Source organism: Danio aesculapii, chromosome 18 (assembly GCF_903798145.1).
Source record: "Danio aesculapii chromosome 18, fDanAes4.1, whole genome shotgun sequence".
Classification (NCBI taxonomy): Eukaryota; Metazoa; Chordata; class Actinopteri; order Cypriniformes; family Danionidae; genus Danio; species Danio aesculapii.
The window spans coordinates 48,459,470-48,475,603 of record NC_079452.1 but is presented as its reverse complement, the minus strand read 5'-3'; the positions used below and the strand labels follow the sequence as shown (position 1 = coordinate 48,475,603).

At 36.0% G+C, this 16,134-nt stretch overlaps 1 protein-coding gene across 2 annotated transcripts in view; it reads left to right on the top strand.

Annotated features, from left to right (window-relative positions):
• The window catches only part of mbtps1 (membrane-bound transcription factor peptidase, site 1), a 34,047-nt gene extending 22,546 nt beyond the window's left edge, over window positions 1–11,501 (top strand). For both annotated transcript variants that reach the window (XM_056478123.1, XM_056478121.1), the window contains exons 11-23: window positions 105–266; window positions 1,267–1,411; window positions 1,520–1,708; window positions 2,830–3,002; window positions 3,172–3,287; window positions 3,370–3,526; window positions 4,407–4,531; window positions 7,844–7,921; window positions 8,029–8,169; window positions 8,266–8,397; window positions 9,061–9,187; window positions 9,309–9,439; window positions 10,809–11,501. In XM_056478123.1, the coding sequence (XP_056334098.1) occupies window positions 105–266; window positions 1,267–1,411; window positions 1,520–1,708; window positions 2,830–3,002; window positions 3,172–3,287; window positions 3,370–3,526; window positions 4,407–4,531; window positions 7,844–7,921; window positions 8,029–8,169; window positions 8,266–8,397; window positions 9,061–9,187; window positions 9,309–9,439; window positions 10,809–11,020 (1,888 nt within the window). In that variant the 3' untranslated portion in view covers window positions 11,021–11,501. The remainder of the gene's footprint in view (window positions 1–104; window positions 267–1,266; window positions 1,412–1,519; window positions 1,709–2,829; window positions 3,003–3,171; window positions 3,288–3,369; window positions 3,527–4,406; window positions 4,532–7,843; window positions 7,922–8,028; window positions 8,170–8,265; window positions 8,398–9,060; window positions 9,188–9,308; window positions 9,440–10,808) is intronic.
• Window positions 11,502–16,134: the final 4,633 nt, after the last annotated feature.

Genomic DNA, 16,134 nt, shown 5'->3' with positions numbered 1-16,134 from the left:
GTGTTTCTTTTAAGTTTGTTTTCTGGTCCTCAGCCTGAAATGCTATTCCATCAAGCCACATCAATTCAAAGTAATCATGTTTTTATTTTCTCTTGTCTTTCCAGCACTGTGTTGAACAGAGAGTTGGTGAATCCGGCCAGTATGAAGCAGGCCCTGATCGCCTCGGCTCGCAGGCTCCCTGGCGTCAACATGTTTGAGCAGGGCCATGGCAAACTCGATTTACTCAGAGCCTATCAGATCCTTAACAGCTACAAGCCGCAAGCCAGGCACGTGCCTGATACACGCATACACAAATATAGTGTTTCTGCCTTTGCATTTACATTTTTAGGAAATCAACATGGCTTACTGTGGTTGTCAAATCATTGAGACTGCAATTTAATAAAAAAATTATACGCTGTAAATGGTATATGACTATATGACACCATTTTATCTGGATCATGAGCTCACTGCTTGTAAAGTGCCAAATTTTTTCTCATGTCATTATGTTCATTTACCAGTAATCTATCAGAAAATTTAGTTTGGGGATAACAAAATTAACATGTAAATATTTATATTGTCATTTAATAGTACTGCATGTTTATTTTACAGAATAGAATGTAATGTATTTTTACTATATTATTTAATAACTATAATAGATTTTTTTATATTAAATATATTTAAATAAATTAATTTATATAAAATGTAAATAAATTATCTTATTTTACAGAACAACATTTAATGTATTACAGTATGTATTTTTACTATTTTATTTAATAACTATAATATATATAATTTTATATTTATATATGAAATTATTAAAATAAAAAAATTAAGCTCTAAAAGGATGGTCTGTATTTAAAGCAACTGTCGTCAGGAGCATTATTTCTTTCCAAATATAGCTATTCTAGTCATCTGGAGAACCTTCCTGTATTTCCCCATATTGCAACATTCATTGCAGAAGTAAATATTGCATGTGATATTATTATCCCCCAATATAGTGCATTCCTAAAGGATATTTATGCATTTAGCAGACAATTTTATCCGAAGAGACTTCTAAATGAGGAAATGATCTTTGTCTAGCATTCTGCTCACATCACATGCTCCCATTTTCTTATTCATATATGCTAAACTGGTCCATTTTAAATGCAGCCAACGTCTATAATGCGCCCTTATTTGAATTTAATTACATTTCTGGCTGATTTTGGAGTAGATTTGACCTGGTTCATTATCTTCCACTGGTACTGAGTTCATCTTAATGAATTTCTGATGGTGTTTTTAACTCTTTAGCCTGAGTCCAAGCTACATCGATCTGACCGAATGCCCGTACATGTGGCCCTACTGCTCTCAGCCCATTTACTACGGAGGCATGCCAACAATTGTCAACGTGACCATTCTTAATGGTATGGGCGTGACAGGACGGATTGTAGAGAAGGTAGGTATTAATAAAGAGACTGACTGCTATTCATTGTAAACTGATACGTTGTTTTTGACTTTAAATTGTAATTTTAAATATTCATGGTTCATGAATTTATGTTCAAAGCCCATCTGGCAGCCCTATCTCCCTCAGAATGGAGATTATGTGGACGTGGCGGTGTCTTACTCGCCTGTGCTCTGGCCCTGGGCCGGATACCTGGCAGTTTCTATATCTGTGGCCAAAAAAGCAGCATCTTGGGAAGGCATCGCTCAGGGTCATGTCATGGTTACAGTGGCCTCCCCTGCAGAAAATGACGTGAGTAAAATTTCTGTGCTCATTAAGGCTACATGATATTTTGGAGTAAAATCATAATATGGCTTAAGCTCAGTTTTTACATGTTCTGTGCACGTGATGCTAATTTTATAATCAGAAAAGTATGCATGCAAATCTGTGTTTGACATGTAGAGAACAAGTGTAACAAGTATTAAACATCATTTATTGGACAAGTATGGATTATTTACACCTGGTGTGTCCTTCTGCTCCTGTAGCCCATCTGCCTCAAGGTTGGATGTGTTGTGCGTTCAGAAGCTCGTCTGCATACCTCGGTTGTAACGAATGGATATTTGAGTTACTGTCACCTTTCTATCAGCTTGAACCAGTCTGGCCATTGTCCTCTGACCTCTGGCATCAACAAGGCATTTGTGCCCACAGAACTGCCACTCACTGGATATTTGCTTTTTTTGCACCATTCTCTGTAAAACCCAGAGATGGTTGTGCATTAAAATCCCAGTAGATTAGCAGTTTCTGAAATACTCAGACCAACCCGTCTGGCACCAACAACCATGCCACATTCTAAGTCACTTAAATCACCTTTCTTCCGCATTCTGATGCTCTGTTTGAACGGCAGCACATCGTCTTAACCATGTCTACATGCCTAAATGCATTGAGTTACTGCCATGTTATTGGCTGATTTGGAAATTTACGTTAACGAGCAGTTGGACGTGTATCTAATAAAGTGGCCGTTGAGTGTAGATAGATATATTTAAAAAACAATTCAATTTATTTAAAGTTAATAAATTTTTTAATGATAAATTTATATTTTTATTTATATATATAGATATCTATCTATCTATCTGTCTGTCTGTCTGTCTGTCTGTCTGTCTGTCTGTCTGTCTGTCTGTCTGTCTGTATGTCTATTTTTTTTATAGGTAGCATCAAATAAAACTGAAAACTAGTAACTAGTCTAGTAACTTGTGTTAAATGTCCCATTTCCAATAGTGAGAGAATCATGAAAACACCAAAATATAAATATAATTCTCTAGAATCTTGCAGTTCCCCTATAATACTTTAAGGGTCCTTAGATGGTTTCTGAATGTCTTTCATTTGGCTCCAGATCATGATCTGCTGTGCTCTGCTTTCCATGTGTTTGTTTCCAGTCTGCAATAGGTGGTGAAATGACCTCCACGGTGAAGCTGCCAGTGAAAGTGAAGATAGTCCCCACTCCTCCACGCAGTAAGAGGATTCTGTGGGACCAATACCACAACCTGCGCTACCCGCCTGGATACTTCCCCCGAGATAACCTGCGCATGAAGAATGATCCGCTTGACTGGTGAGCCACAAACACCAAAAATAACCCACATTCAGTTAGTGAAAAATTATTTACATTGTGGGACAGAATTTATAGCAGACACCATTTCATTGCTTGTCTCTTGTATCATTTTTGTTCCCCATTTTCCCTTAAATGCTGTAGATGATTTTATTTTTCTTTTGTTTTTCAGGAATGGTGACCATATTCATACTAACTTCAGAGACATGTATCAGCACCTTCGCAGCATGGGCTACTTTGTTGAGGTCTTGGGTGCACCAATCACATGCTTTGATGCCAGTCAATATGGTAAGTGTTCATACAGTATGATGGATTCTGATGTGATGATGAATGTGCTTAAATCAACCGTCACTTCTGTTTCGTCTTATAGGAACCTTGCTGATGGTGGACAGCGAAGAGGAGTATTTCCCAGAAGAGATCACCAAGTTGAGGAGAGACATTGATAATGGCCTGTCTCTCATCATCTTCAGTGACTGGTACAACACATCAGTCATGAGAAAAGTCAAGTTCTATGATGAAAACACCAGGTACTGAGTGTGTTATTGTGCCTTCTCTAAAAATGTATTCTGTAGTTTGTCCTGCCACATGTATCTCTTGTGGGAAAAAAGTGCATTGAGGCTAAGCTGAGGCAATATTATGAGACAACTCTGCATGTATTGGAAAATGTATATATGTATATTATATTTATTGTCATTTTGTCATTGAGCTAAATAGGTAGGTCTCATCGGTTCGCAAAGATTTTACATATATATACATATATATACATATATAAAACTGCATTTATTGCTGCCAAACTAAAAGAGAGAGACTTTCTTCAGAAGAAAGACATTATGGCAAATACTGTAAAATAGTAACTCTGTTAAATATCACTTGGGAAATATTTAGAATACAAATTTCTGATAATTTTGCCTTCAGCTAAATTAAAATCAACATAGGCAACATCTGCTAAAACAATATCTATTTCATTGTATCAGGAATTGAGAATCAAATCTGTTATTGAATCAAAAGATACATTCAAACCCAGCCCTATTTTACGACTTGAATTTAGGCCATTTTTGTATTTGACCCATTTATATGTCTTAGATTCCACTGTAAATGGCAAAAAACACTAGACAATAATTAGTGTCAAGCTTGCTTTGCTAATTACATGATTAATTGTGATTTCACTTGACATCTTTATTTCAGCAGGCTGTTTATCTAATTTTCCAATAACCATCTGTTTTTTCCTGTCCTAATTCATTGAGTGCTTCCCATTAGGGTGTTTAAGTGCTCCAATTCATAACTATTGTCATTTTGGTGTGGTTTCTATTGTGGAATCTGACAAATGATGGGCTCTTAATAAAGTGTCCGATTCAGGACAAACATGTTTTGACTCCCAAATTAAGGCAAATTTCTTGCACTTTACAGACAGTGGTGGATGCCGGACACAGGGGGCGCTAATGTGCCAGCTTTGAATGACCTGATCTCAGTGTGGGGAATGGCCTTCAGTGATGGCCTGTATGAGGGAGACTTCACCTTAGCAGATCATGACAGTAAGATACCGCCTTACAACATCACTCAGAGATAGGAATGCTACGATTATAAGTTTTGGTTGTACAATTATAGTCTGAGGAATAATCTCGGTTTCATGGTTATCACCATTAATTATTATGCATTCATTAATTTCAAAACGCTACTAGTTAGAAAATCAGTTGAAAACTCCTTATATTTTAAAATGTTATTTATTGTTGCTCAGTAACCAAACAATACAGCACAAAAAAACTAAAAACAAACAAAAGTTCATTTCTCTTTGGACTTATGTTTAAATGACAAAAACGTTTTTTTCACTTAATTTTAAGTAATAATTTTACACTGAAAATAAATAACAGAACAATGAATACATAAATAAATTACATGTATTTGTCTAACATAAATCTAAGCTACATTTTAGTTAAGTATTTTCTTTTTAAGGAGAGCAAATGTACTCAAAGGCTGCTGAACCTCTGTCTGAAAGGCACTTTGGAACGGTATTACAAAATTGATTGGTATTTTAATTTTTGCATTTTTCTTCCCTTTGGAGTAGAAATGTGCATATTCCATACAAATTATGAAGCTGACCGGTCCAGTTTTTGTTGCGTCGCTCCCAATATTAACGCGCAAGCCGTATGCCCGTATTAGAAATAACGAACTTGTGTGCGCAAAAGACGCGATATGTAAACTAACCTTGGTTAATAGCCTAGGTCATAGTTAATTCAGTGTGCCTGGGTATTAGCCTTGGTGTACAAGCTCAGAACTTTAAACTAGCGCACAGTTGGCATAAACTTGTTTAGTTGCAGCAGTTTTGTTTCGTGCAGAAACGTGGTGTTGAGAAGCCTTTATGATTAATTAACCGTGTTGAATTAAAGCGCGGTTAATAGTGAAATCGTTCACTCAAAAATTATTATATGTACAGTACTGTGCAAAAGTCTTTGGTCACCAACTATTTATAATAATCTCTTGCTCTTAACCTGAACAGTAATAATATTTATAGATAATTATATGATATTTCTATATATTCATGTAATATGATAGACAAAAATAGCTAAAACAGTCATGAAATGGCCTCCTCAGAGTCCAGACCTTTATATAGTATTATGGAGGCAGAATGGGATTGCCTGGACAGAGGGGAAAAAACAGATAATATATAATAATTACATTTTTATACATAATAGTTATAACAGTTCAATTTGGGGCTCTTTTTATCACTTCATAATTCTGAAAATACTGCAAAATGTCTGATTTTTTTAAAAATATTATTTGTAAAATAAAATGTAACACATGTACAAATATTTCTTAAATAAACGTTTAAAATATAAAGATTAATAAAACTGGCGAGTAGGAGAAAAGAAGGTATTTTAAATAGGGGTGTAATGGATCATGCACATGCCACGCGGATTAATACATTTTTTATTTACTGGTAGATTAATCCTAATTGATCACCCCATAATGTCCATGATTTTAAAGAAAATGACAACACTAGAAAATCAGAAGTTCAACATTATCTTCTGTTGGATTCCAGGTGATATGGGACTACGTGGAAATTAACTGGCAGATGAAACTGCAAAAAAGGCTATCTCCTTGAATGTGACTGAATGTTTAATTCCTCCTGATGACTTGAAACCCACCATCAATTTGTACATAAACAAAACATGGCAAAGAGAATGGGACAACTGCATCAACAACAAATTATATGAAATTAACCCAAAAATAAATGAAAGACATTTAGCAAATTATAATTTCGAAACCAGGCATGATCAGACGGTCGAATTGGACATTCTAGGTTGACACATTCATATTTATTAAATAACGAAGAATCACCTAAATGTAATAACTGCCAGACTGCTCTTACCATCAAACATATTTTGTTGGAATGTAGAATTTTAAATTCCATTAGACAAAATTTTTATAAGGAGAGTACTTTGATGGACATTTTTAAAAAGGTACCACCAGGAAGAGTTTTACATTTTTTTTTAATCAAAAATAGAACTGAAAAACCATATTTAACTTTGAATATTTTTTTTGTAAATTTTATATATTTATATTTTGTATATTTGACTAAGTAAATTTTTTAATATAATACGAATTTGTTTTTACATTGTAATATTTAAATGTATATCCATTTGGCCACGAAATAGCCATAAGTTGCTGATGTGGCAATAAATATGTAATAAATAAATTAATTAATCCTAATTGTTTAACGATCACAGAGAGATCGCTTGTCGCGTCATTCAAATCACATGGATGAAAGCATTTAGTCTTTCCTGTAAAATATAATGATGATGGAAGAAGTTGTGGAAGGTTATTCTGGATGTGGTGGGTTTCATTTAACGTGTTTTCTGTCACTACTTGTTTAGCCTGCATTAATGCATTGTGTAAGCTGCACGATTAATCATTAAAAGATCGGGATCTCAACACCCACGCAACAAACTATAAATGACGGTGATTTGCATATGGTTATTAATCCTTCGAATCGCTGCATTCAAATCTGAAAACACAAGAATAAGATTCAGTCTTTTGAGTTGGTTATGAAGTTACAAACAGTCAAATAACAAAGAAGTACTGGGATAACAGTTAATAGTTTAGATAAAACCACTGATGTTTATGGTAGATTAAAATCACCTTCATATGCATTTAACGACGCTCAAAAATAAAGTTGTAGGCAGCAATTACATTATTTACCAATAGGTGGCCCTCAAAAATATGCCACTGAATAATTCTTAAAAAATTACACATCTAGCAATGAAACATGAAGTTTTATAAGTGAACAACTGTATCATTTATTGAAAATAAGACTAAAAATAAATATGGGTTGTATAAATTATAATGTTCATCAGTAACCGTAGTAGTAACAGTGAATTTTTCACAGTGCTAAATATTTAAGTTTATTTTTATTCCGCTGATTATTTCTTTATTTTATTTTTTATTTAATTACAGGTTCTAAGTTATGTTTATTTAAACCAAAAGTTTCTTGCAGTACTGTTTTTGTAAAAAATGGAAAGCATATGGCATTTGTCTCCTCCCCTTTCTGGCTGATCCGAAAAAAATGGTCCGATCCGTGAACAAAAAACCATAATGTGATCCAAACCACTAGTTTTAATGTAAATGTGCAGACATGGATTGATTAAAGTGCAATAAAAAAAAAAATAAATAAATAAATACAATAAAAAATAAAAAAACACTTTTTTTCCTCCCCAAATAGGCTGAAAAAACTCTATGAAAAGCTAAACAGCTTTGTGCAGGAAAAAAGTATTTTTTGCCTGCAGTGTTTGACTCTTTTTATACACTTTAAATCATTTCAGCGGTATATACTGTCTCTTTGCTTTCAGTGTATTATGCATCTGGGTGCAGCATTGCTCGTTTTCCCGAGGATGGGATTGTTATCGCTCAGACATTGAAAGATCAAGGTACACTGCACCTCCTCTTATCACACACCTCACATCACTGCTGTATTCATGAAGAGGCTTTCTCTTAATCCTCTTGTTATTGTTATGCGACATCCTGAAATCTCTAGGTCTGGAGGTCTTGAAGCAAGAGACTGCAGTGGTGGAAAATGTGCCTGTGCTTGGACTGTACCAAACGCCCTCTGATGGGGGAGGTCGCATTGCACTCTATGGAGACTCCAACTGCATTGATGATAGTCACAGGCAGAAAGGTAATAGAAAAATGTGAGGTATGATCTGAAAGTTTATTCATTTGTAGAGTTGTTAATGTAATTTGCATGTGTTTGGGTTTACCTTTGTCTATGCAGACTGTTTTTGGCTGCTGGATGCTCTGCTTCAGTACACTTCCTACAGCATGACTCCGCCCAGCCTCACCCACTCAAAAAACAGAATGGTTCCCCCTACAGGCATAGAGAGGCCATTACCACAGAGATTAGAAGGTGACACTTCTGTTTATAAATATATATTTTTTTGCTTAGTTTTTATTGTTTTATTTTTATTTATTGTGTATGTTTTTATTTTTATTGGAGTTTTTTTTGTAAGTTATTTGTTTAATTTATTAAATTTGTTTTAATTTTTTTAATTATTTTGTTAATTTTCATTAGATTGTTTTTGTAACTGCTTTATTTTGAATTTCATTATTTTGTTTTTTATTTATTTATTTCATTTAAATTAGATTTTGTTTCTTTAAATGTAATCCTATTTTATTTTGAAATCAGTTTAATTTCTCAGCAGAATTGAATTCACCCATTTTTTGCTTTTTTAATATATTATTTTTAATTAGAAATTCATTGTTTTTCTTGTCAGTTCTTTATTTTTCTTAACTTTCTAGTTCATTTATTCTTTTCTATTAAGGACTTTTTTTATTGGATTTTTTTTTTATTTTATTTTTAAAATCTAATTTAATTGATGCATGTTTTGTTCCCTTATGTTTGAATTTGTCATTTTAATAATATTGTCATTTTAATTTGTCTTTTAATTGTTGTGTTTTTTTTTTTGTTTTTTTTTTTTCATTTTTAATTTAAGTAAGTCTTTGGTCATTCATTGAAGTGAATTTAGTTTTTTATTTTTATTGTCATTTATTCGTATTCCTATTTTTACAGGGAATCACTTGTACCGTTACTCCAAAGTGCTGGAGGCTCATCTGGGTGATCCCAAGCCTCGTCCTCTTCCTGCATGCCCTCATCTGTCTTGGGCCAAACCTCAGCCACTAAATGAGACTGCTCCTAGGTCAGTGCATGACCTTTTTGCCATTCTCAACCACTGCGCCAGCACTGCAAACAAATCTAAATTCAGGTGCATTGTCTTTCAATATCCACATCTAAGTTTGTTGGCTTTAATTTTTTCTCAGCAATCTGTGGAAGCACCAGAAGCTTCTGTCAGTGGACATGGACAAGGTTGTTCTGCCTAACGTCAGGCCTTATCGGCCTCAGGTTAGACCCCTGTCTCCTGGCGAAAGTGGAGCCTGGGACATTCCTGGAGGTGAGGAAGGGATCTCTGTTGTATTTTAGGGGATAATCAACCATAATTGACCTGTACCATGAAGCTGGTTTACATGCTTAACCAGATAAGTTTCAGTTTAGTTTGCACCAACTCTGGATTTAAGTGACCATAAAAGTGGTGTCTTTTAGGAAATGATCAACTATAATTAAACTGTACCATGGAGCTGGTTTAGCTGCTTAACCAGATAAGTTTCAGTTTACTTTGCACCACCTCTGGGTTTAAGTGACCATGAAAGTGGTGTCTTTTAGGAAATAATCAACCATAATTAACCTGTACCATGAAGCTGGTTTAGCTGCTCAATCAGATAAGTTTCAGTTTACTTTGCACCAACTCTGGGTTTAAGTGACCATGAAAGTGGTGTCTTTTAGGAAATAATCAACCATAATTAACCTGTACCATGAAGCTGGTTTAGCTGCTCAATCAGATAAGTTTCAGTTTACTTTGCACCAACTCTGGGTTTAAGTGACCATGAAAGTGGTGTCTTTTAGGAAATAATCAACCATAATTAACCTGTACCATGAAGCTGGTTTAGCTGCTTAACCAAATAAGTTTAACTGTTATCTTTTAGGAAATAATCAACCATAAATAAGTTTTGGTTTAGTTTGCTCCAACTCTGGGGTTAAGTGACCATGAAAGTGCTGTTTCTCTTATCTTGTCTTTCATTGCTACTTGGTAAAGCATTTTAAAGATAATGATCTTATTTTTAGCAATGATTGATTTATTTACAACAACTTTTTATAATTTATGTCATTAATAAACTCTTAATACATTACACACAAGCCCAAATCAATAGATACAGATTTAAAATGGCTATAAATGACCCTAGATTGAATCTGTATACTTATCAACTACAAAAAAGTTACTTTAGACTGTCCAGTTGTACTAATAAAGCAAATAGTTTTTCGATAGTTGTCATATTTGCCTTGCATTTCGTTGCCTTGCATTTCGTTGCCTTGTACTGTACATGTGTGATGACAATAAATTGAATCTAATCTAATCTAATATTTCATGTTTGTTTTACTTCGCTTTGTTTAAATTCTGAAATTGTGGTCATTCTATTGTAAGACATCAGTCATTGTGACATGACATGCGATTGGCTGTTCGCCAGTGATAGAACATACCTTTATTTATGCATACTCCTTGAACTCAGGATTAAAGTCTGGATTTACAGAGAAAGTTGATGATCAGCATCATGGTATCAACCTAGCCTGACTGAAATGGTTTGGTTTTGTCAACTCAAAATTATTCTAACTGGAGTTTGTTCAACCATCATCATGGTACAAGCCCAGATATCATTCTTAAAATGGCCATTAGCATTCCAATAATCCACGTCTGTGTTTTTCCTCAGGAATAATGCCTGGACGCTATAATCAAGAGGTGGGACAGACCATCCCGATGTTTGCCTTTCTTGGTGCCATGGTTGTGCTTTCCTTCTTTGTAGTGCAATTGACCAAAGCCAAGAGCAAACCCAAACGCAGGAAACCCAGAGTGAAACGGCCACTTTACCTTCAACAACAGCAACAGCAAACCCCTCACTCAGGCAAAAACCCCACCGTATGATCGGCCACATCTGGACAAACCTAATGGGGAAGGGTCTTCCCTGAGGTGTGTGTGATACCGTAACCCCGTGAAAATGAGATTGTTGGACTCTTGTTGAGAAAAACCAGCAGCCACCTGAGCTCAGACGAGGGCTTTGCTTGGAGATCAGTGTTCCTCTCCTGTCTTTATTCAACACATGCCTTTCAATTCAGTGACCAAATGGAGGAATGTTTCCTTTTTTAATTTATTGATGATGATGATGATTAATTGACTGTTGACCTTTTGCTTTATACGGCAAGTTCAGACAGACACCAGCCATTCAGTTTCCTCGATCAACTGGACTTGTTTCCTACACGTCCTCATTTTTGTATTCCGTCAGACTGTGTTTTTATAAAAGCGTTGTGTGCTTGCGTCTTTTGTAAATAGCCCATCATGATTTCACTGTTGTTGGTGTGGAATTATCAATGTTTTAAATATATCTTATCCGATATAAAGCAAGAAAGCCTGCCTCTCTGTCTTTGTAATAAATCTTGCGTGATAGTCCTCAGTTAAGGGTTACAATGGAAAAAACAAACAACAAGTGGAGTTTTCATCTTGTTTTTATCCAAGGGATGATTCAGGTAAACTCGGCTGAAGTGTGTGTGCCTGTGGAATGGTCCCGCTTACTTTTGCCACTTTGGATGATGGATGAAGCTATTTGTTCTTTGTTTGCATAAAATACATGTGCATAAGATGGATGAAGCTGTCACGGTTTGACTGTGTGGCCCGCTAGTTTGCCTGAGCTAAAATATACAAGTAAAATAGCACTTCAGGACATTCTTTTGGAGGAGAGCCATATTTGAGTTGGTCCATCTTTATCTTCATTATTATCAAATGCTAGGATATATGCACTACCATAAATCTTTTTAAAAAGATGCGTTGCAAACATCTTCAATGAAATTCTAATTAACTGCATATTATATGTATTAAAATCTTATTTATTCCTGGTATAACAATGTTTTCTATTTACGTTCAAGGTAAATGTGATACAATGAAATCTGAAATCTTGGTAAAATTTTAATTTATTGTTTGAATTCACACTCGCCAACCACTTTATATTAAGCACCTAAGGTGTATTCCAGAAATCAAGTTTGACTTACCTTCACATTTATCCTGAACTCTGTTTATTAATCCAAAACTGCTCACTCAAGGTATGTCTGTTTCAAAATCAGTTCTTGGGAGTAAGTTCTGTCAACTCAGATTCTTAACCTTGAACAACAAAAAAAGTGCATTCTCAACAGATCGCCAAAGCCTGAGTTTCCATGGAAACAGATGCCAAAAAGCAGCATGCCTTCTTCTGTTTAATGGTGAGTTACATTTTTATTGCTTCTTTCACTATTGGTAGTTGCTCATAATAATAAAATGCAAGCAGTAGGAAAGTGTCAAAAATTTAGTTTATAACAGTACACGTATACATTCAACATCCACTTTATAAGGTACACCTTACTAGTACCGGGTTGGACCCCCTTTTGCCTTTAGAACTGCCTTAATCCTTCGTGGCAATTTCAACAAGGTACTGAAAATATTCCTGAGTTTTTGGTCCATATTGACATGATAGCATCACGCAGTTGCTGCAGATTTGTCGGCTGCAAATCCATGATGCGTATCTCCCATTCGACCACATCCCAAAGGTGCTCTATTGGAATGAGCTCTGGTGATTCGTGCTTTATGACATGGCAGGTTATCCTGCTGGAAGTAGCCATCAGAAGATGGGTATACTGTGGTCATAAAGGGATGGACATGGTCAGCAACAATATTCAGGTAGGCTGTGATGTTGACATGATGCTCAATTGGTACTAATGGGCCCAAAGTGTGCCAAGAAAATATTCCCCACACCATTACACCACCACCACCAGCCTGAACCGTTTATACAAGGCAGGATGGATCCATGCTTTCATGTTGTTGACGCCAAATTCTGACCCTACCATCCGAATGTCACAACAGAAATGGAGACTCATCATACCAGGCAACGTTTTTCCAGTCTTCTATTGTCCAATTTTGTTGAGCCGGTGTTTATTGTAGCCTCAGTTTCCTGTTCTTAGCTGGCAGGAGTGGCACACGGTGTGGTCTTCTGCTGCTGTAGCCCATCTGCCTCAAGGTTCGACATGTTGTGCATTCAGAGATGCTCTTCTACCTTAGCTGTAACAAGTTTTAAGTTACTGTTGCCTTTTTATCAGCTTGAACCAGTCTGGCCATTCTCCTCTGGCATCAACAAGGCATTTGAGCCAACATAACTGCCGCTCACTGGTATTTTCTCTTTTTTGATGAAGTACTGGCCTGCGGCTGAAAGGGCATCTGCTGCGTAAAACAAATGCTGGAATAGTTGGTGGCTCATTCTGCTGTGGCGACGCCTGATAAATAAGGGACTAAGCCGAAGAAAAATTTATGAATAACCTGCTCCTGACCAGGTTCAGATACGCTGCTATTGCAACTTGTTCTGAAAGTTACCTCAGTTTTTGATACCGAAAGCTGAGGATATCTGCTTACACATCATTAAACAAATCTGGGTATGTCACATAAGCTGATTTCTGCAATCTCTTATTCAACTACTAGTAAGTGCAAGTAAATGTTTCAATCATCAGAAATTAACAATGCAGTTAGGGATGTAGATGTGGTGTAGATTTAATACAGCCTATACAATATAGCATCAAAATAAGGGAAAACAATGGATTTAATTTACTCTGAACGTGACATGATTGCATTTCAGAAACTGCTGATATAGGGGGATGTTCGCACTACCATCTCTAGGGTTTAGATAAATGCTGTAGTCATAAAATGAGTGAGTGATAGTTCTTTATGTGAAAATAACTTGTCAGAGCAATTATCAGACTGTTTCAAATAATTGAAAGGCAACAGTAACTCCAATAACAGCTCAATACAACTGAGGTCTGCAGAACAGGGTCTCTGAATGCCAAATCTTGGAGCCAATGAGCACAACTGTCCCACTCCTGTCAGTTAAGAACAGCCTGCAATTCATACTTGCTCAGCAAATTTTGACAATAAAAGGTTGCCTGGACTGATGAATCTCAATTTCTGCTGCCACTGTTGGATGGAAGGGTCAGAATTTGGCATTAAATCTGCGTAATTAAATGCTGGTGCAGATGGATGAATGAAACACTCCTCTTCCTCTTCATTGTGAATTGGATCAACAGTACTGCCTGCTAAGCAATCCTGAAGTTGCCTGTGCTCTTGCTTCAGGCCAGTTTGAAATCAGCTAATTCCATTAAAAGTGATAGGTGCTGGGAAGTCTCACTAAATCTCTTCCTGATCCATTTTTAATGGGAGGAATAGCCTGTGAAAATGTCACCAGTCCTTTTCAGGTGATGAAGCGTGATGGGGTTAATGACATGAAGAACATGGGAAATAACCCTGACCAGTTATCTGTGCCTAAATGGATTCCCCAAATCTTGCCATAAAGGTGGTCACATGTTCCAGTTTTTCCCACATTTCTAGAAAGTTCCCAGGATTGCTTGAGTTTTTGTTCATCCAGTGGAGCCAGGCTCAAACAGAGAGAACCAGCTTTGGGCTCCAGAGGACTGACACTAAGTCTGTCACACCAGTGCCAAATTCCCACCACTGGAACACATGCTGTTAATTAATGTGGGATATCCTGAAGAGTTCAGTGCACCCCACATGACCTAAACACAACTGACAATACTTTTCAAAATGCTTGAGGTCCCATATTGTCATATTTACTATATTATCAGTAGATTTAACATTCATTAATACATTGTGATAAAACTAGATGGGCCTGTATATGACAACTAGCTATACACACGAAATAGAGCAGTATGATGTGCTTTGAGGCACAGTCTGTCTGTTTTGATTTTGGGTTTGATAATGTATGAATTAAGTTAAACATTTTGTGCATGGGATTTAATATTTTTTTTTTGCTCAATAAATCAAATTGAAAAATCTAGCTAATTTGGTTATTGATCGGTTAACGATAGAGCATTTGTTGCCATAAAAAAAAAAAAAACAGAAATTAACATCCCACAATTTTGGGGCATGCGCTGCATGACCGTCCACTATGGCAGATTATTTTGTTCACTCAAGGCCTACTCAGTACTCAATTATCAAACCTTTATATTAAATCAAACACTCAGGAATACACAAGACTTGTCACTCGTATGGTTTTGAATGGGGAAAAGTGTAATGGTCAAAATGGTGAATGAAGCCCCGCCTCCAAGTACAGGAGCCAATCATCGATCGCTATAGACTGACCATTCTCTGGGGGAGAAGCTCAAACCAGGTATGTGCTTTTACAAAAAATAAATAAAATAAAATAAAGACGTGCTTTTACGACAGTTTTGTGGTCAACAAACACACTGGAATCTTAGCGAATACTTGCTTCACAGACATAAGACATATCCAAATAAAGCTTGAAATCTCTACTTTTAAATTAACCAACTATCCTTGGTTTTGTAAACTGTATGAAACCAACGTGAGGTACAGTCCGTCCTGTCAAACGCACATCATATGACATCAACTACTCAAACCCCCACAAACCTGTAAACAAAGAGTCGCTGTCATTATGGAGGAGATTTGTCGTCAAGAATAAGTTGTGGATTACTTAAGAAGACCAGCGCGATCAGACGATTATTATCCAGAGGATGATAATGTGAACGGCTTTAAATAAGGTTCGTGTCGTGATCTCGTTCCTTCTGAGTTCGCATGCGCATTAGCTCAGGCAACCTGAAAAATACTGATTTTGTTTGATTCGGACGTTACGAAACTAAACTTAAGAGACAGTTGTTTAATTTTATTAGCGATTCCAAATATGTAATGTAATCGTAAGCTTGGAAACCAGTTTTGAAGAATTTGATGTTTTTCTATAAAGACAGAATGCTCGAGAGGCTTTTCAAAGATGGCCACCAAGTGAAATGGCTTGCCTTAAAGGGACTTTGATTAAGTAGATATTTAGGCTATTTTATTTGATTGTAGGCTCAAATGGGGTGTTTTTTTCCTTACTGAAGAACACTTACTAAACATTTTTTTAGTTTAGTAAATTGCATTATAATGTTGGAGACAGTCTAGGAATGTAAATGAAGTAGATTCTGGAGTCGTTTGCAAGAATTGACTAAAAAAATACTCAA